Genomic DNA, 27,772 nt, shown 5'->3' on the forward strand with positions numbered 1-27,772 from the left:
GGAGATGGGCTTGGCAATGATAGGGGCAGCAACCTTAAAGAAGAAAGGGTCTAAACCATCTGACTCAGATGTTTTTTGGGGGTCAAGTTTAAGGAGCTCCTTTAGCACCTCAGACTCAGTGACTGCCTGCAGGGAGAAACTTTGTAGCGGGGCAGGGGGAAAAGAGGGAGAAGCATCGGGGATAGTCGCATTAGAAGTGGTGGGAGATGAGGAAATGTTGGACGGGCAGGGAGGCATGGCTGAGTCAAATAGGAATCCTGACTTAATGAAGTGGTGATTAAAGAGCTCAGCCATGTGCTTCTTGTCAGTAACAACTACATCATCAACATTAAGCGACATGAATGGGACAACATTCCACAGGCCACAATCAACAGCCTGATGATCAACTCTATGTGAAGGAGATGTGTCGCACTGCATGAGGCAAATGGTGGTCACACCAGATACTGACTTAGCTTAAAAAAAGGTATCTGTGACCAACAGATGCATATCTGTATTCCCAGTTATGTGGAATCCATAGATTAGGACCTAATGAATTTATTTCAATTGACTGTTTTCCTTATATGAACTGTAACTCAGTAAAGTCTTTGAAACAGTTGCATGTTGCATTTATTTTTGTTCAGTATAAATCTAAAAAGGGATTCAATTGGATCTTTTTTTTACCAATCTACACAACCTATTCTGCATTTTTGAAGTGCAAGAATGTTTTTGAATAATTTTCAAAATCAAAAAAAAATAAGGATGTATTGATTGCGTATTTCTTCACACCCTATGCCGCCACCACAATAGTGGAAAATACAAAGGGATCAACAACATTGCATTCACTTCACATTACTGGCCTGTTTGACAAAGTTAAAATTAGGAAGCCCGTGTTTAAAAAAAATCCACTCCAAATCATCAATTCTGTTTGCAACAAGACCATTAAAAAGATTCATTCTGCCATTTCCTGGTGGCTAAAATTCTAATAGTTCAACTATTTAAGTTTGTGACAAAACAAGCAAGTATATTGTAGAGAAATATTGTACCATCTAAACTGCTGTGAAATATATTTTCCATAACCCCAAAAAATTGTGCTTGAAGCTGGTGTGCAAAAGAAAGCAGATGCAAAAACTAAACTTAAGAACGGGAAGCATAGAAATAGTGCGCATAGAACAGATCTACCACTTCTTAGACTTGCTTTCAATTAAATATGTAACTTTTTGGGCGACCCAACCAAATTCCCATAAAAATATGAGTTATAGATATGGCAAAAGGTTCTACAACTTTCACTTTGTAAATGTGGAGTAGGTTGTGTAGATCTGTAGGAAAAAAACATCAAAATAGATTTAGATTTCATTTGAAGGCAGAAAATGTTGAAGACTGTTCAAGCTGTGTAGACCTTCACTAGGCACTATGTTACCTGCCATGATGCACTTTAATAAACAGCCGTGTCTGAGTGGAGCAATGCCACATTTGAGTTTGCTGTTAGCCCTACACTACCTACTGAATTTATGAGAGGCATTAAAATCACCTCATACCTTGGGCTTGGTTGAAATTCTGTCATTCTCCTTGCTTGAAAGATTTGCAAAGCTTGCCCCAAGGATAGTTAGAATGCATCTTTCTTGACAGCGCTATGAAAGAATGGGGTAGATTTAAACTAGTGAACCTAATTATAAATCATTGAACAATACTTTATATTGATATTTATGACTGACAATTATTCAAGTAATAAACATTTTACAGTGGGCAGAAAGCTTTAATATGTTCATATAAAAAGAATATGTACTTTCAAATGACATAACCAGAAGGTACACACTGCCCAACCCTATCACACATAGTTTCATTCACATATTAACAGATTTGAATAAATAATACAAATTAACAAAACATCAATATAAATGGAGAGAGAAGAAGGCTACATTTACACAGGCAGCCCAATTCCGAACTTGTTTTAACTAATTGGTATTTTGATTAATCCAATCAGCTCTGAAAAAGCTCTGATGTGAAAAGATCTGATGTGATTGGTCAAAAGACCATTAGTGGAAAAAATATCACAATTGGGCTGCCCTTGTAAACACAACCTAAGTGCTTCACAATTAACATAATAAGATTAAAGGTTGGTCTCAAAATAAATACTACTGCAGTCGCATTCTTAGTGCATGGAACCCTGAGTATAAGAATAATAAAACCTTCACAAACATTTTTTTGGACCTTTCTCAATCCTATAGGAACATAGGACTCAATGGATCGGAGTGGTATCATGGCTAATATGAACAGTGTATGTTTCATCCCAATGTGTTGGCCATTGAAGATATTTGCAAAATCGTTAAATTGTATTATATGTTATGAATGCAATGCATCCTGGAATATTATTTTTGGCATTGATTTGCACGTTTCAGTTGTCACGACCCCATCAATTCTCTTCTACTGCATTATATGCCACGTTAAACAGCTTCCGAATGATAAAGCAAACTTGCCGATACACAGCATTTTCATTAAGGTTCCACACAAAGTTTCAAGAAGCACAATTGTGACCTTTAAACAGTTCAACAGTACAAATTCATCCAAAAAATGTAAAATGGTTCAACGTTTAACATGACCTTAATATACATATAAAATATTTTAAATATAAGTTCTTTACACATGCAACTCAATAGTATTTTCAACATCATATAATGAAAAAATTGCATTGAATTATATTGAGTATTTCATATCTGTATGTCACAAAATGTCAAATTATTTAAGAGTATAGGTTATTAAGTTGGCATATCCATAGGTCAGAAATGTAGAACTATTACAGTACATTATAAATATGACTTGAAACATTATCTAAGTCTATAAATATTGTACAGTATACAACAGAGTTGTAGGAAGAGATCAGCATGAAAAAAGAAGGCTAAAGGACTATCTTAATTTTTGCTCAAATAAAAATGATAATCCATGCTGTAACACAGCAAGTATGACATTAACCATTTACCTAGTATCTGAAAAATCTGTGACATACTTGGGTTGGGTTGGGTTGTGTTACTATAACAATGTCATGAGCAGGTTCAAAACATGAAAACATAAATGATACAAGCACAGGTGACAGAAATGGCCAAAGTTACACTCAGATTTGATCTATGTGCAATAGCCTAAAGGATTGTGAGGGCTCGGCAGTTGCGTGGCAGTAATGTGATCCTATGTACAGAACAAGTAAACAATTTATACAGCAGCACTGTGGGGGCTTGCTCATTAGGGGGCAGCAAAAATGTTTTCATCAATTATGTTGATCTTTTTCAAAAGGAGGCCAGAGAAGAGACGACTCAGGAGTTGAGCAAATCTCATTGAGAAAAGGCCATTATGACTCCTACCTCAATTAGACACAAAAATAGTAGTATTTACGGACATGTCATAATAAATCCCAAAGGCAAATTACAATATGCAAATACAAGACTTGCATTCGAATGGCGTTTTACACAACGCTGTGCGATCTCCAACACAAATAGCCATAACTAACCAGCTGATCCTTCTGTGCTGAACTTTATGGACTGACATTCATAATGTGACAAAAGAGATGACGTGGAAAGACAATTCTACAGTTCACAGACAGAATGCTTTGAAGCAGGGTGTCAAACTCATTCCATAGTTGGCAAAGTATCTGCAGGTTTTAGATTTTTCCATTCAATTAAGACAGACAACCAGGTGAGGTGAGTTCCTTACTAATTAGTGACCTTATTTCATCAATAAAGTACAAGGGATGAGTGAAATCCCGCAGACACTCAGCCCGCCGTGGAATGAGTTTCACACGTGCGTTGAAGCATATGCACTCGCACGCAAGCATACACACACATTCAGACACGCACCCACTCATTTCACTGGTGAAAGTTGTCAGGAAACCGTTCTTAGGTTAGATCAGATAGTGGCTCTACTTCCCTCCGTACATTCTCTCGATATCACTCTGGAAGTGGTTCTTCAGCTCCTTCCTCTTCAGTTTGAATGCGTCCGTCACCAGGCCAGTCTCAGGGGTCCAGGGCTCTGGGCTCAGACGCACTTTCACTGGGATCTCAAAACGCTGCAGTTTGACTGATGGGGAGGAAAACACAATGGTTAATATAAAAGGGATAAACATGGCCTGAACAAAGCCCTGTATTGTCACACACTAAAATTATGTGTCTTATAATTCTAGGTTATTATCCATCTGGTTAATCAAGTTAACAGGATATGTGTCATAGAGTAAGTGTCAGCCTTACTTGAGGTAGCCACCTCTTTGATGGCCTTCAAGACCTCTTTCTCCATGGCCGGGTGGTTACAGATCTCCTCCCAGGCGACACTGATGCCGTTCTTATTGGCCAGAATTGTCAGCTGCTTCTGGTTCGGTACCACAAAGCTTATCACATAGTTCTGGTCACTAAAAGCAAGAGAACATTTTTTAAATGATACAGACTAGACCTGAGCATGAACATTAAATATGTTTTCAGGGTGATACATGTAGAATAACCACAAATGCATGTGGTGTCAATGTAATAGCGTTCTGTCCTATGTAAAGAAGTGTATGGTATATAGTAAAGCAGACAGAAGAGATACCTGTTTGCATATGCACAAATGTTTTCAATAAGGGGGCAGTTTTTCAGAGCAGACTCCACTTTCCCCAAGGACACGTATTCTCCAGCCTGCAGTTTGACCAGGTCCTTCTTACGGTCTACATGGAACAAACAGAGCAGAGAGGGTCAGTGAGAACACTAAAGTATGTCAGCATAGTGTTGTCTACATCTTCTCCTGAGAGGTTATGGCAGGTAGCACTGTTTACATCCATTTGAATTGTTTATGACAGTATTGCCTCATGGTCATAAAGTGTTGAAGAGGCAGCTGATCAGTGCTCAGTGCACATTGGTGTTATTATTCAGGCGTTCTCCAACTCTCAGCCACTCACCCACTATCTGCAGACAGCCATCAGGGTTAATCTCCCCCACGTCCCCGGTACAGAACCACCTCTGGCCCTGCTCATCCACCCAGAAGTCATTGTTCAGGTGCTCACTCTTATAGTAACCCATGGTAACGTTGGGCCCACCAATCATGATCTCTCCACGGGGGTGGGGCTGGTCCTGGCTGGTGTATCCGCCTTGGGAACACAGTGGGAATATAAGAGTGAGGCATGGTCGGAGAGAATAGCTGTATAGCGTATTGTTTGGACCAGAAAAAAACTAACCACATGGAAGCTAAATTGGCCCATGAGAGCCACATGAAAATACGGTAACAACACGCAAAGGAGGCAAATTGGGCAGCTACAAAACGAGGATGTCCAAGCCATCTGTGATACACATACTATAGGTGTGTCATAATCAACATGTATTTGTCATGAGCACATGATACATGGTGTAACTGATACAATGAAATGCTTACTTGCAAGCTCTCCTCAACAGCGCAGTACACTTTATCAAAAATATTCACAAATAAGTTTGTGTATGTGTGTCCATAGGTTTTATTACTTACCCTCAACCCAGTCTCGTAGTTTGACCTCACAGCAGATGAGGGGGGCTCCTACTCTCCCAGTGCTGTAGTCTGCCACTGGAGAGAGGAAACACACACTCACAAAATAAATAAAATAGTCCCATGTAGAGTTTAATATCTGATGCCAGTAGTAGGCTGCAACCCGGCCTACTAAAAACCAGTCTGGGAATATTCAAGGTTTTCTCATTAAAGAATAAGCGTCAGTGCTTACGCTCATGCACTTCTAAGGCAAAGAGCAAGATACACACGTTAGTGATGTGCGGGTTGACTCAAATATACAATTGTGTAATTCATATCGACAGAATAGGCTACATTAAGGTTTTTCTTTGGTTACTTTTTATCTGGCTTTAGACAAGGGTACAAAAGCCTAAGCTTTAGGGTCTAACATTAGCCTACACACGCCAATCACCAAATGCTTCAGGGAAGACGGGCAGAAAAAATGTACGTCGATCCACGGAGGCAAAAAGAACAATGTCAGAGTTTAATTAAAAACATTAAGGGAGGGCCAGAACTGTAATGTTTGGGAAAGATTTGGTGAAGTGGTAGAAGAGGTTGACAATAGCGGCTATGTTGTGTGATGATTGTGAAGCGCTATACAAATTAGACAGTCACAAGATGGGAACTGTAGTGTTCAGATGGGTTAAATGGAATAGTAACTGAAATCTCAACACTGACTGTAGGCTAAGTCTATAACCTCTCACATGGCCTAACATAATGCAGCGGGCCACAGATTTTCACTTTATCACATATAGTTGGGCGGTTGCGAATGTGTTATTAGCAACTGCGGGCAGGTGAATAAACAGCTAACACACTTGTCCTTCAGATTGACCGGAGACAAAAAACAGTGTGGTGGGAGAATCACAATTATAACACTGTCATATTTAGTTCATTCACTGCTTTGAGCTATGAGGAAAATCAAATGTTTGCAAACATTGATTTGTTATAAAATAATGTTATTTGTTTTTAAACTAAGAACTTGTACATTATCCTCTGCCTTGCAAGAGTGTTAAACGAAACTGAGAACCCTGTCCTGAGGTCCTCTTAAATAATATGGCCTTATAAAATCGTCCCCGGTGGTTATTTGGCATCATTTGGCCATTTATTTCACACTCGTATACTGCTGCGTAGCGTCACACAAGCATATCCTTCCACATTTACAATGCACTGAAAAATGACTGATACCTGCGTACCTATACAGCAAAGCCGATTGACGCAAAACAGTTATATTTAGTATAGCTGTCATTCCTTTGTCATCCACGATCCCAGTACCACAGAACGTTTCACAGGTTGGGGCTTGAACAAAGACATCTATCTCTGAAAGCATGTGTGTTTAAAGACATGAAACCCTCAGGGCACCTTAACATATATAAAAGCCTGAGCAGTAGCATTTTCTCAAAGACCTTGTCTTGGCTAAAGCCAAAATTTACCATAGAATGCATAGGTATAATTTCCCCCAAAAAACACAATGGTGAAAATTCTCAAATGACAGAGCTCCCACCATTCCCCTACACACTACTACTACTCTGCTAGTGAAGGAACCAAGGGTGCACTTGGTAATGATACCACTTCCAGGGTGAATATCATTAGCAAAGGACCCCAGCAGTAGTAGTCCGTGGCTGTGCCTTGCCATGACTCACCCTCTGTGATGGTACCTGCTCCGCAGGTCTCTGTGAGGCCGTAGCCCTGTCCCACAGGGCAGCAGAAGCAGATGTTCATGAATCGCTGTGTGGCGGAGGACAAGGGCGCCCCTCCTGACAGCATCATCCTGATGTTCCCTCCCAGCTGAGCCTTCACCTTCTTAAACAGCAGCCTGACGGAGCAGAGGAGAGAAATGTACGTATTACTACTTACTAGTTTATCAAGATGCCAATTGGTCCATGCTTACTGATACAGTTTCACTGTCTGATCCCTGATAAGCAGCTTGTAATGATGCAGGTTGTTGCATGTTATGATGATGTATACAGATTCTGATCCTGTCATTGGTCTCTGCCATCTCAGAACTAGGGCACATTAGACTTGCAGTGGAAGTGACACACTTGTAGCCTATTTATTAGAATCCGATAGAGTAAAATTGGCAACAAAAACTAAAAAAGTTGAGAGGGTGACTAGAGGCCAATGTCTCGGTCATGCTGATACCAAGAAATGGGGAAAGGAAACTTGTCTTGTCTGGTAGACAAGAAAATATTGTTGCCAAAAAGGGGGAACCAAAACCAGTCAAAATACAAGCGTACATTTAAAATATATAGATTCCAGAGGACAAATCTATACAGCTTTGAAAAACCCATGTAGTTTGATAAGGCCTAGCTATATCTCTTACTTCCAAGTACTGTAATGGCATGTTGGAAATGTTTATGTTTTTATGTACTGACATTAATCAATGTTTATGTCTTTATGCACTGACCTTGTATCAGGGATTTTATCTCTATAGATAGCCATGTGCATGTAACAGGATTGTGTACATCAGCTGGGAACATGCTGGTATGTGTATATGTGTTTGTGTCCTCACATACAATATACTCACAAGTTGCAGAGAGGGGCATCGTAGCCCATTTTGATCTGTTCCAGTTTGTAGTTGTAGCCCAGTTTGAACAGTGTCCTCTGCACATAGCTCATCTCCTGCACCTTGTTCATCACATTCTTGTAGATGCGGTCCATTATTTCCTGACAGATAAAATACAATAAACAGAAAAGATCAACTTCACACATCAGTTTGTGACGGTTTTTCTTTTTACCTTATCCATATGTCTGCTTCCACTTTCTCTACAGAGGAAATCAAAGCTGCAGGATAGTTATCAAAGAACCTCAAAGAATCAACATCACCTGTTCGAGGATGTCCTCTAAACCTGACCTATAAAAATCTGTAAAGAAACCAGCCTTATAGTACGGATGTGGGTTTGAAATAATGTCACTATTCAAATAGTATCATACATTTTTGTCGGATATGCGGATATTTGAAATACAGCCGTTGAGGTTAAATGCGGTGGTGTGTGTAGCGAGCAGACAGAGAGAGAGAGAAAGACACCAAGGTAACTCGGCTACAGTCAAGACTAGCTAACATTTATTTGTAGCAGCCACAATGTTATTTGTCATCCCATATAACAAGACAATCTGTCTTGACTGGAGTAGCCTAGCACAATAAAAGGTGTGTATTAATTTAAACTTTCTGTTTTTTGAAAATGATTTCTTGCTGATATGAAATAAGGTCCTTATGCTTCCAAAGCCGTACCTCAAGCGATGTGTGTTAATGTTCAGACCGAGCGTCAGGGCTCTTAACAAAACTCCCCCGTACAGAAGACGCCTTCGTCCAATGACTTATGTGTAATGTAATAGAGCAGAGTCATGAACAAGGGCTGGGAGAAGCCTAGAGAAGCTAGCTAAGCTAATGGAGTCCACATGCTGCACAACCCCATTCAGATAAAACAACAACAAACTACCTGTTGGTTGCTCATTGTAGCCTACACCTTCTCATTTCACTAACTTGTAATTCAGTAATTCATTCCATCTTGCATTGCATTAGTGAACTTTCACTACACGTGCTACACATTGAACCTCTTTGCCGCTTTGATTGGCCAACAAGCTACGTGAAGGCAATTGATGGGCTACAGGTCTTTTTATGGGGTGCCATCATAATAACTACATTGAAAGATTTGTTTTATTAAATTAATAACTTGAAATGACATGGTCTATCCTTGTATGTAACAAAGTCACATGGATATTTACATTTCATTTAGAAAAACCCTTTTCAGTGTTAGAGTCAGGTTAAAATTGGCCTATAATTTTTCGGGAGCAAAACATTACACTCACACAAGTATTAGAATACTACGTCCATTCAGATATTCAAATAACCATGCACATCCCTATTTTATAAAACACTAACAAATCAGTGATAAGCAAAAAGATTAAGGAAGGATGTTCGTTCTTACCGGAACAGCTGCCATCAGAGTAGGCCTCAACACAGAGCAGTCTCCATTACTGCCTTTCTTGATTTTTGTTGACTGCAAAAGAGAAGCAATAAAAATAACATTAGATTGTTGCCCACTTTGCAATAAAATAAAACAAATCCATAAGAAAAGATATCTCTTTATATCAAACTGCTGAGTCTATTACCTGGTCAGAGAGTGTTTGTGGGGAAGAGTAGCCAATTCTGCAGCCGTACGTCATACATGAAATCTCAGCAGTCATCTCCAGCACATGAGCTAGAGGCAGGTAGCCAATGTAGGTATCCTTCGGCCTGCACATGGGCACAAACACATCACACTACTGTAAGCAATATGAAGATGAGAGAACATCTTCAATGTCTGTAACCATGCACAACATTATACAAAAATAAGGAAGTGGTTATGCACTTTGACAATACTGTCTAATTATCAAGTTAAGGAGGAAGATCGCATGAGTAAATAAGTTTAGGCATGGTTATCATGAGCACATTACACTTTGTCTGCTGTCTTTAAAACATTGCGTCAAATCCCCATGTCAGATGCAGAGACCTGACCAGCCTAGTTAAATGGTGGTTAGATACTAGAAGCCCTGTGGTAGAGTGCTCTGCTCACCCCAGGCCTGGGATCCTCTCACACTGGCCCGTCATGCCAGCAATAAGATTGCTGTGGATGATCATGACTCCTTTGGGTTGTCCTGTGGAGCCGCTGGTGTACATGACCACAGCCAGGTCTGTGGGCTGGGGCCGCTGCACAGCTATACTCACTGCCAGGAGCACAGGGGGACACGTCACTTAATAATGCTTAGAAAATTAATGGTACAGTTCAGGACAGTACAAACATTCTTTACTACATTGTGGGACTAAACTAAACTGCCAGCATATGTGCATATTATACTTCACTAGCTGCTTAGACATTTTACCATCGCTACAATGCCATCTGAGCCATATGTAAACTCACGTTTCAGAGCAAACACTGTTTACCATAACAGGGTGACTTAACAGAGTGACCCAACAGTGTGACCTGTGTGTTTTGTACATGCATAGTTTTGTTGATGTTTCCACGTACAGTTGTCAGGTTTGGATCCCAGCTCTTGTACTGCCTGCATGCTGTGGATCTGAATGCCCTCTGGGTAACCCGTCCTTCTGATGCTCTTGTTGTCCACATAGATAACGTGCTTCAGGTTATGCATTTCTGGCAAAATACTCTGTCAAAGACACAAGAAGACACATCATTGTCTAGACATGAGTAATCTCAGCTCTCGTGTCCTAAATGCCTTTAGGGTTCATTCAAGTTTCAATGACATCAGTATTTGTTTTTCAAATCAAACTTTGTTTGTCACATGCGCTGTGTCGACTGCACTGTAGGTTAAGGGCTTGTAAGTAAGCATTTCACGGTAATGAAATGCTTACTTACAAGCCCTTAATGAATAGTGCGGTTCAAGAAGAGTTAATCAAATATTTACCAAATAAACTAAAGTAAAAAATAAAATTAAAAAACACAATAAAGAGGAAATATACAGGGGGTACCGGTACCGAGTCAGTGTGCAAGGTTACAGGTCAGTCGAGGATAATTTGTACATGTAGGTAGGGGTAAAGTCACTATGCATAGATGTGAAACAAATTCTTATTTACAATGACGGCCTACACCGGCCAAACCCGGACGACGCTGGGCCAATTGTGCACCGCCCTATGGGACTCCCAATCACTGCCGGTTGTGATACAGTCCAGATTCAAACCAGGGTGTCTGTAGTGATGCCTCTAACACTGAGATGCAGTGCCTTAGACTGCTGTGCCACTCTGGAGCCCAAATAAAAAAACAGCGAGTAGCAGCAGTGTAACAAATAAATGGGGGGGGTGTCAGTGTAAATAGTCTGGTGGCCATTTGATTAATTGTTCAGCAGTCTTATGGCTTGGGGGTAGAAGCTGTTAAGGAGCCTTTTGGTCCTAGACTAGGCATTCCGGTACCGCTTGCCGTGCGGTAGCAGGGAAAACAGCCTATGACTTGGGTGACTGGAGTCTCTGACAATTTTCTGGGCTTTCCTCTGACACCGCCTATTATATACAGTGGGGAGAACAAGTATTTGATACACTGACAATTTTGCAGGTTTTCCTACTTACAAAGCATGTAGAGGTCTGTAATTTTTATCATAGGTACACTTCAACTGTGAGAGACGGAATCTAAAACAAAAATCCAGAAAATCACATTGTATGATTTTTAAGTAATTAATTTGCATTTTATTGCATGACATAAGTATTTGATACATCAGAAAAGCAGAACTGAATATTTGGTACAGAAACCTTAGTTTGCAATTACAGAGATCATACGTTTCCTGTAGTTCTTGACCAGGTTTGCACACACTGCAGCAGGGATTTTGGCCCACTCCTCTATACAGACCTTCTCCAGATCCTTCAGGTTTCGGGGCTGTCGCTGGGCAATACGGACTTTCGGCTCCCTCCAAAGATTTTCTATTGGGTTCAGGTCTGGAGACTGGCTAGGCCACTCCAGGACCTTGAGATGCTTCTTACGGAGCCACTCCTTAGTTGCCCTGGCTGTGTGTTTCGGGTCGTTGTCATGCTGGAAGACCCAGCCACGACCCATCTTCAATGCTCTTACTGAGGGAAGGAGGTTGTTGGTCAAGATCTCGCGATACATGGCCCCATCCATCCTCCCCTCAATACGGTGCAGTCGTCCTGTCCCCTTTGCAGAAAAGCATCCCCAAAGAATGATGTTTCCACCTCCATGCTTCACGGTTGGGATGGTGTTCTTGGGGTTGTACTCATCCTTCTATTCCTCCAAACACGGCGAGTGGAGTTTAGAGCAAAAAGCTCTATTTTTGTCTCATCAGACCACATGACCTTCTCCCATTCCTCCTCTGGATCATCCAGATGGTCATTGGCAAACTTCAGACGGGCCTGGACATGCGCTGGCTTGAGCAGGGGGACCTTGCGTGCGCTGCAGGATTTTAATCCATGACGGCGTAGTGTGTTACTAATGGTTTTCTTTGAGACTGTGGTCCCAGCTCTCTTCAGGTCATTGACCAGGTCCTGCCGTGTAGTTCTGGGCTGATCCCTCACATTCCTCATGATCATTGATGCCCCACGAGGTGAGATCTTGCATGGAGCCCCAGACCGAGGGTGATTGACCGTCATCTTGAACTTCTTCCATTTTCTAATAATTGTGCCAACAGTTGTTGCCTTCTCACCAAGCTGCTTGGCTATTGTCCTGTAGCCCATCCCAGCCTTGTACAGGTCTACAATTTATCCCTGATGTCCTTACACAGCTCTCTGGTCTTGGCCATTGTGGAGAGGTTGGAGTCTGTTTGATTGAGTGTGTGGACAGGTATCTTTTATACAGGTAACGAGTTCAAACAGGTGCAGTTAATACAGGTAATGAGTGGAGAACAGGAGGGCTTCTTAAAGAAAAACTAACAGGTCTGTGAGAGCCGGAATTCTTACTGGTTGGTAGGTGATCAAATACTTATGTCATGCAATAAAATGCAAATTAATTACTTAAAAATCATACAATGTGATTTTCTGGATTTTTGTTTTAGATTCCGTCTCTCACAGTTGAAGTGTACCTATGATAAAAATGACAGACCTCTACATGCTTTGTAAGTAGGAAAACCTGCAAAATCGGCAGTGTATCAAATACTTGTTCTCCCCACTGTATGTCCTGAATGGCAGGAAGCTTGGCCACAGTGATGTACTGGGCCGTACACACTACCCTCAGTAGCGCCTTACGGTCAGATGCCAAGCAGTTGCCATACCAGGCAGTGATGCAACCGGTCAGGATGCTCAAAATGGTGCAGCTGTAGAACTTTTTGAGGATCTGGGGACCCATGCCAAATCTTTTCAGTGTCCTGAGGGGCAAAAGGTTTTGTCGTGCCCTCTTCATGACTGTCTTGGTGTATTTGGACCATGATAGTTCGTTGGTGATGTGGACACCAAGGAACTTGAAACTCTTGACCCGCTCCACTACAGCCCCGTCGATGTTAATGGGGGCCTGTTCGGCCCGCCTTTTCCTGTAGTCCACGATCAGCTCCTTTGTCTTCCTCACATTGAGGGAGAGGTTGTTGTCTTGGCGCCACACTGCCAGGTCTCTGTCGTCAGCAAACTTAATGATGGTGTTGGAGTCGTGTTTGGCAACGGAGTCGTGGGTGAACAGGGAGTACAGGAGGGGACTAAGTACACACTCCATTGTTGAGGACCAGAGTGGCAGACGTGATGTTGCCTACCCTTACCACCTGGGGGTAGCCTGTCAGGAAGTCCGGGATCCAGTTGCAGAGGGAGGTGTTTAGTCCCAGGATCCTTAGCTAAGTGATGAGCTTCGTGGGCACTATGATGTTGAACGCTGAGCTGTAGTCAATGAACAGCATTCTCTTGCCCTCCAGGACATCTACACCATCCGATGTCACAGGAAGGCCAAAAAGATCATCAAGGACATCAACCACCCGAGCCACTGCCTGTTCACCCCGCTATCATCCAGAAGGCGAGGTCAGTACAGGTGCATCAAAGCTGGGGCCGAGAGACTGAAAAACAGCTTCTATCTCAAGGCCATCAGACTGTTAAACTGCCATCACTAACATTGAGTGGCCGCTGCCAACATACTGACTCAAATCTCTAGCCACTTTAATAATTACAAATTGGATGTAATAAATGTATCACTAGTCACTTTAAACAATGCCCCTTTATATAATGTTACATACCCTACATTACTCATCTCATATGTACAGTGGAGAGAACAAGTATTTGATACACTGCCGATTTTGCAGGTTTTCCTACTTACAAAGCATGTAGAGGTCTGTAATTTGTATCATAGGTACACTTCAACTGTGAGAGACGGAATGCAAATTAATTACTTAAAGATCATACGTCATTTTCTGGATTTTTGTTTTAGATTCCGTCTCTCACAGTTGAAGTGTACCTATGATAAAAATTACAGACCTCTACATGCTTTGTAAGTAGGAAAACCTGCAAAATCGGCAGTGTATGCAATACTTGTTCTCCCCACTGTATATACTGCACTCTATACCATCTACTGCATCTTGCCTATGGCGTTCGGCCATCGCTCATCCGTGTATTTATATGTACATATTCTTATTCATTCCTTTACACTTGTGTATAAGGTAGTTGTTGGGAAATTGTTAGATTACTTGTTAGATATTACTGCACGGTCGGAACTAGAAGCACAAGCATTTCGCTACACCCGCATTAACATCTGCTAACCATGTGTATGTGACCAATACATTTTTATTTGATTTGACATAGGTGTTCCTTTTGTCCAGGTGGGAAAGGGCAGTGTGGAGTACGATTGAGATTGCGTCATCTGTGGATCTGTTGGTGCGGTATGCGAATTGGAGTGGCTCTAGGGTATTCGGGAGGGTGCTGTTGATGTGAGCCATGAACAGCCTTTCAAAGCACTTCATGGCTACCGACGTGAGTGCTTCGGGGCGGTAATCATTTAGGCAGGTTACCTTCTCTTCCTTGGCCACAGGGACTATTATGGTCTGCTTGAAACATGTAGGTATTACAGACTCAGTCAGGGAGAGGTTGAAAATGTCAGTGAAGACACTTGCCAGTTGGTCCGCGCATGCTTTGAGTACACGTCCTGGTAATCAATCTGGCCCTGCGGTTTTGTGAATGTTGACCTGTTTAAAGGTCTTGCTCACATCGGCTACCGAGAGCGTTATCACACAGTAGTCCAGAACAGCTGGTGCTCTCGTGCATGCTTCAGTGTTGCTTGCCTCGAAGCGAGCATAAAAAGGCATTTAGCTCGTCTGGTAGGCTCGCATCACTGGGCAGCTTGCTTCTGGGTTTCAATTCGTAGTCCGTAATAGTTTTCGAGCCCTGCCACATCCAATGAGCGTGAGAACAGGTGTAGTAGGATTCAATCTTAATCCTGTATTGACACTTTGCTTGTTTGATGGTTCGTCTGAGGGCATAGCGGGATTTCTTATAAGTGTCCGGATTAGTGTCCTGCTCCTTTAGCTCGATATGGATGTTGCCTGTAATCCATGGCTTCTGGTTGGGATATGTACGTACGGTCACTGTGGGGACGAGGTCATCAATGCACTTATTGATGAAGCTGGTGACTGAGGTGGTATACCCCTCAATGCCATTGGATGAATCCCGGAACATATTCCAGTCTGTGCTAGCAAAACAGTCCTGTAGCGTAGCATCCGCGTCATCTGACCACTTCCGTATTGAGCGAGTCACTGGTACTTCCTGCTTTAATTTTTGCTTTTAAGCAGGAATCAGGAGGATAGAATTATGGTCAAATTTGCCAAATGGAGGGCAGGAGAGAGCTTTGTATGCATCTCTGTGTGTGGAGTAAAGGTGGTCTAGAGTTTTTTCCCCTCTGGGTTTCACATGACATGCTGGTAGAAATTAGGTAAAACGGATTTAAGTCCCCGACCACTAGGAGCGCCACTTCTGAATGAGCATTTTCTTGTTTGCTTATGGCCTTATAGAGTTGGTTGAGTGCGGTATTAGGTTTGTGGTGGTAAATAGACAGCTACGAATAATATAGATGACAACTCTCTTGGTAGATAGTGTGGTCTACAGCTTATCGTAAGGTACTCTACCTCAGGCGAGCAATACCTCGAGACTTCTTTAATATTAGACATCGCGCACCAGCTGTTATTAACAAATAGACACACACCCCCACCCTTCGTCTCACCAGACGTAGCTTCACTGTTCTGTCGGTGGATGGAAAATCCCGTCAGCTTTATTTTATCCATGTCGTCGTTCAGCCACGACTCGGTGAAACATAAGATATTACAGTTAATGTCCCGTTGGTAGGATAATCTTAATCGTAGGTCATCGATTTTATTTTCCAATGATTGCACGTTGGCCAATAGAACGGATGGCAGTGAAGGTTTACTCGCTCGCCTACGAATTCTCAGAAGGCAACCTGACCTCCGCCCCCTTTTCTCCATATTTTCTTCACGCAAATGACAGGGATTTGGGCCCGTTCCCGAGAAAGCAGTATATCCTTCGTGTCGGACTCGTTAAAGAAAAAAGCTTATTCCAGTTCGAGGTGAGTAATCGCTGTTCTGATATCCAGAAGTTATTTTCAGTCATAAGAGACAGTAGCAGCAATATTATGTAAAAAATAAGTTACAAACGACGCAAAAAAACTAACAAAATAGCACAGTTGGTTAGGAGCACGTAAAACGTCAGCCATCTTCTCCGCCGCCATTTTCAGTAATGACACACCTCAGTTCACACACAAACACCCCATGGCTAATTTTAAATTCCTCCTTGATCTACAGAGGTGATTGCACACATCCTGTCTAAAAAGATAGCTCTCTTTCCCACAGATAGAGGAGATGAGAACAGCAGTGTGTAGTTCGGCTAGAATCTGAACCATGCATTTCCCCTGATGACTCCTACCTTGAGTTTAGTCTCCAGTAGCTCTGTGCTGGTGATCAGGTGAGTGGCCCCACACTCATTCAGGCCATAGGCCACTGCCTCCTCCCCCAGGGTGGCATACAGAGTGACCACTGCAACACAACCAAACATGTTGTTCACATGCACACACACAACACAATGTTTTCACAAATATTGCTGTCCTAACAGGAAATATCTTTATAATGCAAACTAGTGGAACTTTATGTGCCTACATGGAAAGTTGCGTCTGAAGCAGGCCTGTGCAGTGATCATCCACTCTGCCCGTGTCTCACAGAAGATGGCGATGGTACTCTTGGGCTGCTGGCCCAGGGCTGCCAGTCCACTACCTAGATGACTGATGATCTGGTCCACCTCGTCATAGGACAGCCACCTGTACTCCCCCAGGATCAGCTGCAGCAGAGGAGAGAGCACAGAAACAGTCCATTAGGGTTGGTTCTACTAAGGGCCTTCAGTTCACAGGGGTAAATATCCCACTGGAGAGTCAAGTCATATATTTATGACATTCGATTTAATAACTCTACAAGAAGGGACTTAATCTAGGATTGTTAGATGTTATATGAAGTTACACAAACTTGCTTCAGGTTGCATAACTTTTCTAACTTATTTGGCAGAACCTTGACTGCAATAATTGGTTCCTGGTGAGATGTGTGTGTGATCACTCTACCTTCTTAAAGATCTTGCCGCTGGGTTGCATCTCGTTCTCCTCATTTAGGACCTCCCTGGTGCCCAGGCAGTCTGCGTTGCCGAAGCGCTGCACTGCATGCTCAAACAGCTTGTCTAGAGTGTCCTTTCCCTCAAAGTCCTCCCGGGCCAGGTTGTCAAAGTTCTCCACACAACGATAGGGGCCCTCTGCTTTGCCTGTGGTGGACTTGGCTTTCTCTCTCTTTGCCATGGTTTTCTTCTTCCCAGCATCAGTGAGGAAATACCATGGGATAAACGTGATGAGCGTGTACAGCCACATCAACAGGTACACAGGCGAGAACACTATGTAATGCATGTCTACTTTGAACCTCATGGTTGAAGGTGAGGCAGAAGTGGAGAGAAAAAGAGACTTGAGGGAGAAGCGTCTGCTTCAGGGAGAGTTCAGAATGCTCAGCTCTCAGGTCATGGAAAGGTTGCCAAAGCAGGTGGCGGTAATTACAGATTGGACAGGTAGCAGCACATGCACCCAGACGGTTCAATGGAAAGGCTTGACACAAGAGGTCTGTGATGCTAGCTCTATAGCAGGGTGATTGGTCCAGAATTGTTGAGCACAGGGGAAGAAGAAAATACATGGAGAAAGAGAAGTATGTTAGTCATATTGTAATCTTTTGTAATCTTTTCTGCGCGTAAACCGAAGAATCTGTCGCGGCGTGATGGAATGCGTAGGATAACGAGCAACAGTAGTTCCAGTGTTCGGGTTTTCTTCACTGACTATTTGGATGTATCATGATTGGGAGAAGCTGAATAAACACAGGTGAACTACTCATTTCTAACACATATAGACCCAGAACTTAACCAACAGTAGTCATATTGAAGGAATAGCTAGGAGCTAGCCAGTAGCCACAAGCATGCACTGTGCATAATACAACATCTAATTTATAGACTAGCCAAAAGTAATGACTTTATTCATTTTCAAGAAGGCTTCTTGTATGCATTTCATGTCAAAGCATACATTGCAACACACCGAACCTAGGTGTTTTATTATTTGGGGGGAGGGAGGGGGGGTGTCAAACAAGAAGCTGCTAAGGTATTTAACACATACCTTACCACCGGTAAATATTGCTGCACAAAATAGCTGAGTTTCACTGGAGCACTGCACTGACCGCTGCAGCTGTACACAAACATCTAGGCCCATGTCTGGTCAACTTCACTTCAGTTCAGATTTGACAACCTTTTATCTTATCTATAATTGATGCTTGCAGTGTGCAATCATTTCCCAGAACTGAAAGAATGTTAGGTCTGTGTTTTAAAAATCTGAAAGAGTATCTGTATGTATTTATGCCAATTGATGGTGCCTTGGTTAAGACAGAAACATTTATAAGGTAGAATAATTCGAATGAGCAACACAAGTTGTTAATAAATAGCTCAGTAGGTCTACCCTAGGAAAATACCCCTTGAGAATGTTATAAATAAAGAGACTGAAATACAAAGACTGCAGAGCAGAGTTCAGCAGAGTGGTTATGAAGCCAAAGAGGTGAGGTTAGATTAGGTTAGATGACAGAGACAGCATACATGAACTCTTACTTAACCTTTTACAGGTAATAAAAAATACAAATAAACATTTAAGTAGTCATTTACTGTCTTATTTTGTTACTTGGCTTTTACTTTCTTACTATTGCCACATTTCTGGTGCCACTTGGCAACCCTTTCGACATACGTCTACATTCTAACCTCGATCACTGTCATGGCATATGTGCATCACCCAGTCTTTTCCCACGAAAAAGGCAAACCCAAATGACTTCACTGAAAACTATTCAGGAGTCATGACATCACTGAAAACGACTTCCTTGTGCAAACCAGAGACATTTCCATGTAAGTCAAAGAACACATTATTTCTTTGCGCAAGATTCTCCAAGGTGGCAACTGGCAAGAGGGCAATTCCATGGTAACAGAGTGATGCAGACTCTGTTTTTTTTTTCACTTTAAAATGTATGTCAAACAAAAACCAATGATTACAAAGTTAAACAAACTAACCAACTGTATGCACAAGGACTCTATGCACACATTTACTTGAAGAACAGTGCAGATGTGGTAGGTAGCCTAGTGGTTAGAGTGTTGGACTAGTAACCGAAAGGTTGCAAGATCGAATCCCCGAGCTGACAAGGTAAAAATCTATGGTTCTGCCCCTGAACAAGGCAGTTAACCCACTGTTCCTAGGCTGTCATTGAAAATAAGAATTTGTTCTTAACTGACTTGCCCAGTAAAATATAAGATGCAAAGTTTGGTAACTAACACTAACCAGCACACTGGAAAGGGTAAAAAGGGCACCAAAGTTTAATCTGGACTTCATCCAAGCCTAAACAAAAATCCCATTCCACTATCCAGTAAAACATTGACAAAACCATATCAAATCACTTACAATGTAGTCTAATGGAGGGCATCTTGACATCAGAGATAAGGGGAACATTTCAGGTCAACTCAAACTGTAATAAAAGTGCCCAAAACATCAGACCTACATTCCATTAAAAATGTTATCTAATTGATCTTGCTGCGGATACTATAACGAGCAGCTGAGCATGTCTAGACAGGATCATTACTTGTAAAATGACAGAAAGGCCACGTCATGCTTGAATCATGATCTGCTATGTTACCCTGATGGTGAATGCTTGTGTGACTTGACATCCCTCCAGACAGTAATGAAGGCTCAAGTGCTTTAGCACACAGGATGCTGCCTGTGAGTGGCTTATACTGCTCATGTGCCACTGATCTGGCCTAATCCCATTTACTGCCCAGGCATCACAACCTCAAAATGAATCAGCCAGGACAAATTCAAATTCCTCCTTCAATCAGTATATCTTCCTTAGTGTGAAGAAATTATCTACATTCTAAATATATTATATTTCTACATTTGATATGATGCCCCCACCAAAAAATCTTCCAACCGCTTTCGTTGCTCTTAATTGAAATGATATCCGTTATCAGGTATATCAGCTCTTTAAACAAAATCATAATTTTCAGAGAGCCTAAAACATTAGTCAGAGGAATGACTGTTTACCCCTGAAAAGAGAGGTAATTCAGAGATGGTCTGAATGGCTTTAGAAAATTAACACATGCACACACTTCTGAAAAACGCTATACCAGTGATGAGCAGATCGAAACAGTGCAAACCTTTCGGTAGAATGAACAAGAGAAGAAATTGGTTACCTTACCTACTGTTCTGAGGTACGCTAACAAAACACACCTCTTTCCTTGAACAAAAAGCCTGGTCCAGATATTGTTTATTCTACACAAGATGTTTATTCTTCACTCCCTGTCTAAGGTTTTTCGTTAACTCAGCTGCACTCACAAAGAGCTAACATACATTCTCCTGCTTCCACCCACAACTGCTCTCATCCAATAGGAGAGTGTATTGGACAGGAAGTGATACGGTTCCTCTCTACAGTATTCATCTCAACGTACTCAGGGCTGACTGTGACTAACCCTTTTTGCATTATATTTCCAGAGACCACATCTATTAAAACTGTTACGCAAACACAGCTGGTTGCTCATAGTGATACACATTACATAGACTGACACTGACTGACACAACATTGTGTTCACAGATTCAGTTTAATCTATTCCAAGAAATGAGGAGACAGACATGTTTATCCAAGCCACATGATTATTTTTCTTGATGTGCTCTAACGCTTTCAAATCAGCAACAGTGAAATCCTTTCAGCTGTTTCAAGAAAAACATGTCCACTGCCTCATCATCAGACAGGATACTACTACCCACGTAGAAGCATGTCATAGCATGAGGTCAATGACCTTTAACACAATGAAGAATACTGTGTTATGCATGAAATGTGGGATCAAGACTAATGGCAAGGTTGTATTGTTAGATAGAATATTCAATGCTACTGCTGTGTCTATAAAACAGATGGCAGAAAAAGAACAACACAAACCTGTACTGTACCTCAAGCCTTGAAACAAGCCTACACTGTACATCAAACTCCTCATCTGTACAAATTGTAACACAAGAACCGTATCAATACAAAACAGGGTGATGACTGACTTGAAGTGTGTTCACCAGACCTTGGCATTAGTTTTCTATCCTGTTATCAGGACTGGTATTGAACATTCTTGGTAAAAAAAAATTTTTTTAATGTATAACCCATATATAATATGACCCATACATGCATAACCCATATATAATATAAACCATACATGTACAACCCATATATAATATAATCCGCACATGTATAACCCATATATAAGTAAGGGATAAACTCTGACATTACCTTGAAAATAATGGACAACGCGCCACTTTGCGGAGTTAATTTTTCCAAGGTAATGTTTTTAGTTTTTATTTAACTAGTCAAGTCAGTTAAGAACAAATTCTTATTTACAATGACGGAGGTGGGTTAACTGCCTTGTTCAGGAGCAGAACTACAGATGTTTACCTTGTCAGCTCGGGGATTCGATCTAGCAACCTTTCGGTTACTGGCCCAATGCTCTAACTACTAGGCTACCTGCCACCCCATGTACAGAATGTACAGAATGTACAGAACGGAGGTGTTTATCCCGCTTATACCACAGTTGCCAAAGAAAACAATACTAAAGCAAACATTTACCAAAAGTGTTCGTTGATATTTTCATTTTTCGAAGCAAATTCATACTTTCTCATATTTTTGGTTGCTAGAGACGCGACACAGTCGTTCGTTCGATTAGTTCGATATTTATGGACGTGACTGCAGTTGTTCGTTCTTTATGTTTCATGGCGACGTGCTTATGCCTTGCGAGCTAGCTAGCCAACATTTCCAACTGACCCAATACCTTTTCTAACTGTCCCATTATCTGGTTTTAGAAACTGGGTGGTTCGAGCCCTGAATGCTGATCGGCTGACAGCCGTGGTATATCAGACCGTATACCACAGGGATGTATTTTTACTGTTCTAATGACGTTGGTAACCCGTTTATAATAGCAATAAGGCACCTCAGGGGTTTGTGGTATTCACCAATATGCTCCACGTTGCGTCGTGCCTAAGAACAGCCCTTAGCCATGGTTTATTAGCCATATACCACACCCCCTCAGGCCTTTTTGCTTAATTATACCATGGCATTGTTGAATAGTCATTTCTGATTGGCTTGAAGGGCATTCTAGAGCATGCATTATTTCTCTATAACCCACAGTATATTTGCACGGTAGAATTCAATGGATATAGTTCTTACATGTTCTATGTTTGAGCTGCTTCTGAAACAGAAGTCGAATGGAAAACATTATTGGCATTGTTGAATTAGATTTTCATAATAGCAAGCTAGGACCGATGGTTTGGTTAGCTAAAACTAGCAAGTCTGTTTGCTTGGTTACCAAGGCGACTACTGTCACTATCTAGTAAACTTGTTAGCTACTTCAGTGGATGTTGCACACATCTCTACCAGCAAATGAACCCATTTCTAGCGGTAAATGTGTTCAATTATAGCAATAGTATAAAAGTGATAATCAACTCGGGGCTCTATGCTTTCTCTGGAAAAAAATGCTAATCCCTGGAATGTTAGTTCCACTCTGCTAGCGTGATATGGAACACATATTCTACGTCGTTCATTATTTTCCAGAGAACGCATAGCCCCTCGATTATCCCTTACTTAATGTCTATTCTAGAATGCCATTCTAGCCAATCAGAAACGAGTATTCACCAACGTTTTAGTATAAACCTGTAATATAACCCACATGGCTATCAAATCGTTTGCTCAAACATTCATTCGTTTTTTACAATTAGGCAATGTTACATGCCTTTTAGTTTACGGACATCAAATTAATAAATCAAATAAAGGTCCAGTGAGCGAGACCATGTCGTTGTCTGACCAAAAGTAACCTCTGCACCTGTCAACATAGCTTCAAGAAAAAACATAATAGTCGTGCTATTTCTCCCAACAAATGTAAGGCTGTTCACATATCTAAAAAGAATCCGGTATATCAAAATTAAGACTTTTTTGTAGCTAGCTTCGTGGTATCATTATGAAAATTAGAGGGACAACGAGGAATATAATTTGGTGACTGGCGTTCCGCAAATGTTCTGTAATGTGATGTTTGAAAACAGAGACCCACCGTGGAATACACCCATTATGCGCTTTAAGTATTTGATATTAATGGGCGCTGTTGGTTATTAAAATTAAAAACGACGTGTAGCCTAGCTTGTAGGCTAGTAGCCTGGCCAGATCATAAACAAAGACAGAAATGAAGTTGGCATTGCTAACGTTAGCTGTTTCTTACTACTTCAGTACACTGGATATTAAGAATATTCAATATTGACACATTTTTGTAAATAAGATAGCTATGATGATAACATATATTATCTGACAGTTTACTTAGCCATTTCCCTAGCTAGCTTGTATGCTAGCTATAGTCAATCTAATCTTACCTCAAAAACCGAGAAGTGAGAGAGACATTCCCAGAAGGATGAATGACCGAAAGTAACCTCCAACAGAGAGGCGACAACCCGGAAACTTTACGTCATATGAGTCCATCTCTCATAGCCAATGAGAATGGTCTGAAGACCATGTTAATTTGATGCTACAGTTTCATTGAAAAATTGAAAAAAATATATTGTCACACTTTATACGAATATCAACCAGTTATAAGTAATTAATCTCATCTGACTGTAGGTTACCCTTGTGAATTATGTTTATCATAATTTAATACATGATCCCTATAGACTAGGCAACACATCATTGTACTGTATGAAATATAGATGCGAGTTAAGTCCCCAACCAGTGAAAACACTGGTAATGGAGGCTATTTCTCTCCTTTAAATGTTCAACATAGCAAAAATAACAAAGAGCTGCTTGTATGATTCATCTCCCACATTCTTTGAAAACAGCCAAAATGTGTGTCTAAATTGCTTTAAGAAATATGAAATACAGTCAGAAGATTGGAGTTGCACCAGTATAGTGCATGACCTGCAGAATTTGGGTGAGAAATGGTGATAGGAACATTACATGTGGTGCTAGTGTAACGGATGTGAAATGGTTAGCGGGTACGCGCTACTAGCGTTTCAATCAGTTACGTCACTTGCTCTGAAACCTAGAAGTAGTGTTGCACCTTGCTCTGCAAGGGCCGCGGCTTTTGTGGAGCGATGGGTAACGACGCTTCGTGGGTGTCAGTTGTTGATGTGTGCAGAGGGTCCCTGGTTCGCGCCCGTGTCGGGGCGAGGGGACGGTACTAAAGTTATACTGTTACACTAAGATAATGGTCAAAATAAATTGTATACATTCTGGGCAATTACAGTGCCTTCAGCGCCTTGACTTTTTCCACCTTTTGTTGTGTACAAATTAGGATTACATCCTTTTTATTTTTTCATCTACACCAAAGTACTCTAATATCAAAGTGGAAGAACGATTAAATAAAAAATAGATTAATGAAAAATAAAACAATATATGTTGATTAGATAAGTATTCAAACCCCTGAGTCAATACATGTTAGAATCACTTTTGGCAGTGATTACAGCTGTGAGTCTTTTTGGACAAGTCTCTAAGAGTTTTGCACACCTGGATTGTACAATTTCAAATCAAATCAAATGTTATTTGTCACATTCGCCGAATACAACAAGTGTAGGTAGACCTTACCGTGAAATGCTTACTTACAAGCCCTTAACCAACAATGCAGTTCAAGAAATAGAGGTAAGAAAATATTTACTAAATATACTGAAGTAAAAAATAAACTAAAAAGTAACACAAATAACAATAACGAGGCTATATACAAGGGGTACCGGTAATGAGTCGATGTGTGTTGGTACAGGTTAGTCGAGGTAATATGTACATGTAGGTAGGGGTAAAGTGACTATGCATAGATAATAAACAGCGAATAGCAACAGTGTATAAACAAAGGGGTGGGGGGGTGGGGGGGGGGGGGTCAATGTAAATAGTCCGGGTGGCCATTTGATTAATAGTTCAGCAGTCGTATGGCTTGGGGGTAGAAGCTGTTAAGGAGCCTTTTGGACCTACTGTAGACTTGGCGCTCCGGTAACGCTTGCGGTACGGTAGCAGAGAGAACTGTATGATTTGGGTGACTGGAGTCTTTGATAATATATTCCATTATTCCTTTTTAAACTCGTCAAGCTCTGTCGCCTTGCAAAGAAGGGCACCTATTGGTAGATGACATTGAATATCCCTCGGCGCTCTTCATATATTGAAGTATGGTGGTGGCTGCATTTTATGGATATGCTCGTCATCGGCAAAGATTAGGGAGTTTTTTTTTAGATAAAAAGAAACGGAAAAGAGCTAAACACAGGCAAAATCCTAGAGGAAAACCTGGTTCAGTCTGCTTTCCAACCGACACAGGGAGACAAATTCACCTTTCACCAGGACAATAACCTAATACTCAAGGCCAAATATACACAGGAGTTGCTTACCAAGACGACATTGAATGTTCCTGAGTGGCATAGTTTCAGCTTTGACTTACATCGACATGAAAATCTATGACAAGACATAAAAATGTCTGTCTAGCAATGATCAACAACCAACTTGACAGAGAAAACCTCCCTGGTCTTTGTGGTTGAATCTGTCTTTGAAATTCACTGCTCGACTGATGGATTTTTTTTTTTTAAGGGGTGGATCAGTTTAGTATTGCGGAAAGATTGTTGCTTCCATCAATGTAATTGTCTGCATCATTTCCAATCCTCCATATATTTTGGGGGGGTAAATATATATATCCATATACATACACTGTCACGTTCCTGACCTATTTTTATGTTATTTTGATTATGTTTAGTTGGTCAGGGCGTGAGTTGGGGTGGGCATTGTATGTTGTGTGTGTTTTGTTTAGTCTATGGGTGTTGTATTGTGTATGGGATAGATAATTGTGAGGTTGTCTAGTTATGTCTATGGCTGCCTAGATTGGGTCTCAATCAGAGACAGCTGTCATTCATTTGTCTCTGATTGGGAGCCATATTTAAGGTAGCCATAGGCAGTAGGCTTTTGTGGGTAGTTGTCTTGTTTAACGTTTGTTGCTTGTCTGTGCACTTGCGTTATTTAGCTTCACGATCATTTGTTGTTTTGTTTGTTTGTATAGTGTTTTCGTTTCATGTTCATCTTCGTTCATTTAATTAAAAGAAGATGGCTTATTTTCCTCATGCTGCGTTTTGGTCCGAATCTCTTCCACACGATCGTGACAGAACTACCCACCACAACAGGACCAAGCGGATTGAGGAAGGAGAAAAGGAACTAAAACAATGGAGAGAAGAGGAATGGAGTTGGGAGCAAATTTTCAATGGAGAAGGACCCTGGGCTAAGGTTGGTGTGAATCGCCGCTTGCGGGAGGAGAAGAAGGCAGCCACAGCCCAGGAGCGCTGGTATGAGGAGGCAGCACGTAGGAGAGGCTGGAAGCCCGAGAGGCTCACCCAAAAATTTCTTGGGGGGGGGATAAAGGGGAGTGTGGCGAAGCCGGGTTGGATACCTGAGCCAACTCCCCGGGCTTGCCGTGGAGTAAGAGGGCGTAGTACTGGTCAGACACCGTGTTATGCGGTAAAGCGCACGGTGTCCCCAGTACGCGTGCTTAGCCCAGTGCGGGCTATTCCACCTTGCCGCACTGGGAGGGCTAGGTTGGGCATCGAGCCGGATGCCATGAAGCCGGCCCAACGTATCTGGCCTCCAGTACGTCTCCTCGGGCCGGTGTACATGGCACCAGCCTTGCAGGTGGTGTCCCCGGTTCGCCTGCATAGCCCAGTGCGGGCTATTCCACCTCGCCGCACTGGCAGGGCTACGGGGACCATTCAACCTGGTAAGGTTGGGGAGGCTCGGTGCTCAAGAGCACGTGTCCTCCTTCACGGTCCGGTATATCCGGCGCCACCTTCCCACCCCAGTCCAGTACCACCAGTGCCTACACCACGCACCAGGCTTCCAGTGCATCTCCAGAGCCCTGTTCCTCTTCCACGCACTCTCCCTATGGTGCGTGTCTCCAGCCCAGTGCCTCCAGTTCCGGCACCACGCACCAAGCCTCCTGTGCGTCTCCAGAGCCCTGGACGCACTGTTCCTTCTCCCCGCACTCGCCCTGAGGTGCGTGTCCTTAGCCCGGTACCTCCAGTTCCGGTACCACGCACCAGGCCTATAGTGCGTCTCAGCCGGCCAGAGTCTGCCGTCTGCCCAGCGGCGCCTGAACTGCCCGTCTGCCCAGCGGCGCCTGAACTGCCCGTCTGCCCAGCGGCGCCTGAACTGCCCGTCTGCCCAGCGGCGCCTGAACTGCCCGTCTGCCCAGCGGCGCCTGAACTGCCCGTCTGCCCAGCGGCGCCTGAACTGCCCGTCTGCCCAGCGGCGCCTGAACTGCCCGTCTGCCCAGCGG

General features: G+C 42.2%; 1 protein-coding gene across 7 annotated transcripts; it reads right to left on the bottom strand.

Moving 5' to 3' along the window:
- Window positions 1-1,711: 1,711 nt before the first annotated feature.
- On the bottom strand, window positions 1,712-23,953 carry LOC139533943 (long-chain-fatty-acid--CoA ligase 4-like). 7 transcript variants are annotated; one of them, XM_071332477.1, is made up of 15 exons: window positions 23,859-23,953; window positions 17,481-18,034; window positions 17,029-17,206; window positions 16,799-16,908; window positions 10,470-10,608; window positions 10,017-10,167; window positions 9,574-9,697; window positions 9,390-9,461; window positions 7,988-8,127; window positions 7,104-7,276; window positions 5,449-5,523; window positions 4,889-5,077; window positions 4,543-4,657; window positions 4,209-4,366; window positions 1,712-4,041 (listed from the first exon to the last, which is right to left on the bottom strand). In XM_071332477.1, the coding sequence occupies exons 2-15, from the start codon at window positions 17,829-17,831 to the stop codon at window positions 3,884-3,886; spliced, it is 2,133 nt and encodes a 710-aa protein (XP_071188578.1). In that variant the 5' UTR covers window positions 17,832-18,034; window positions 23,859-23,953; the 3' UTR covers window positions 1,712-3,883. The 7 variants fall into 7 exon arrangements, with proteins under 7 accessions (XP_071188578.1, XP_071188611.1, XP_071188604.1 ...); XM_071332510.1 differs by having other exon boundaries at window positions 17,481-17,714; window positions 23,859-23,944; XM_071332503.1 differs by having other exon boundaries at window positions 17,481-17,717; window positions 23,859-23,921.
- Window positions 23,954-27,772: the final 3,819 nt, after the last annotated feature.

Source organism: Salvelinus alpinus, chromosome 1 (genome assembly GCF_045679555.1).
Source record: "Salvelinus alpinus chromosome 1, SLU_Salpinus.1, whole genome shotgun sequence".
In the NCBI taxonomy this organism is placed as follows: domain Eukaryota; kingdom Metazoa; phylum Chordata; class Actinopteri; order Salmoniformes; family Salmonidae; genus Salvelinus; species Salvelinus alpinus.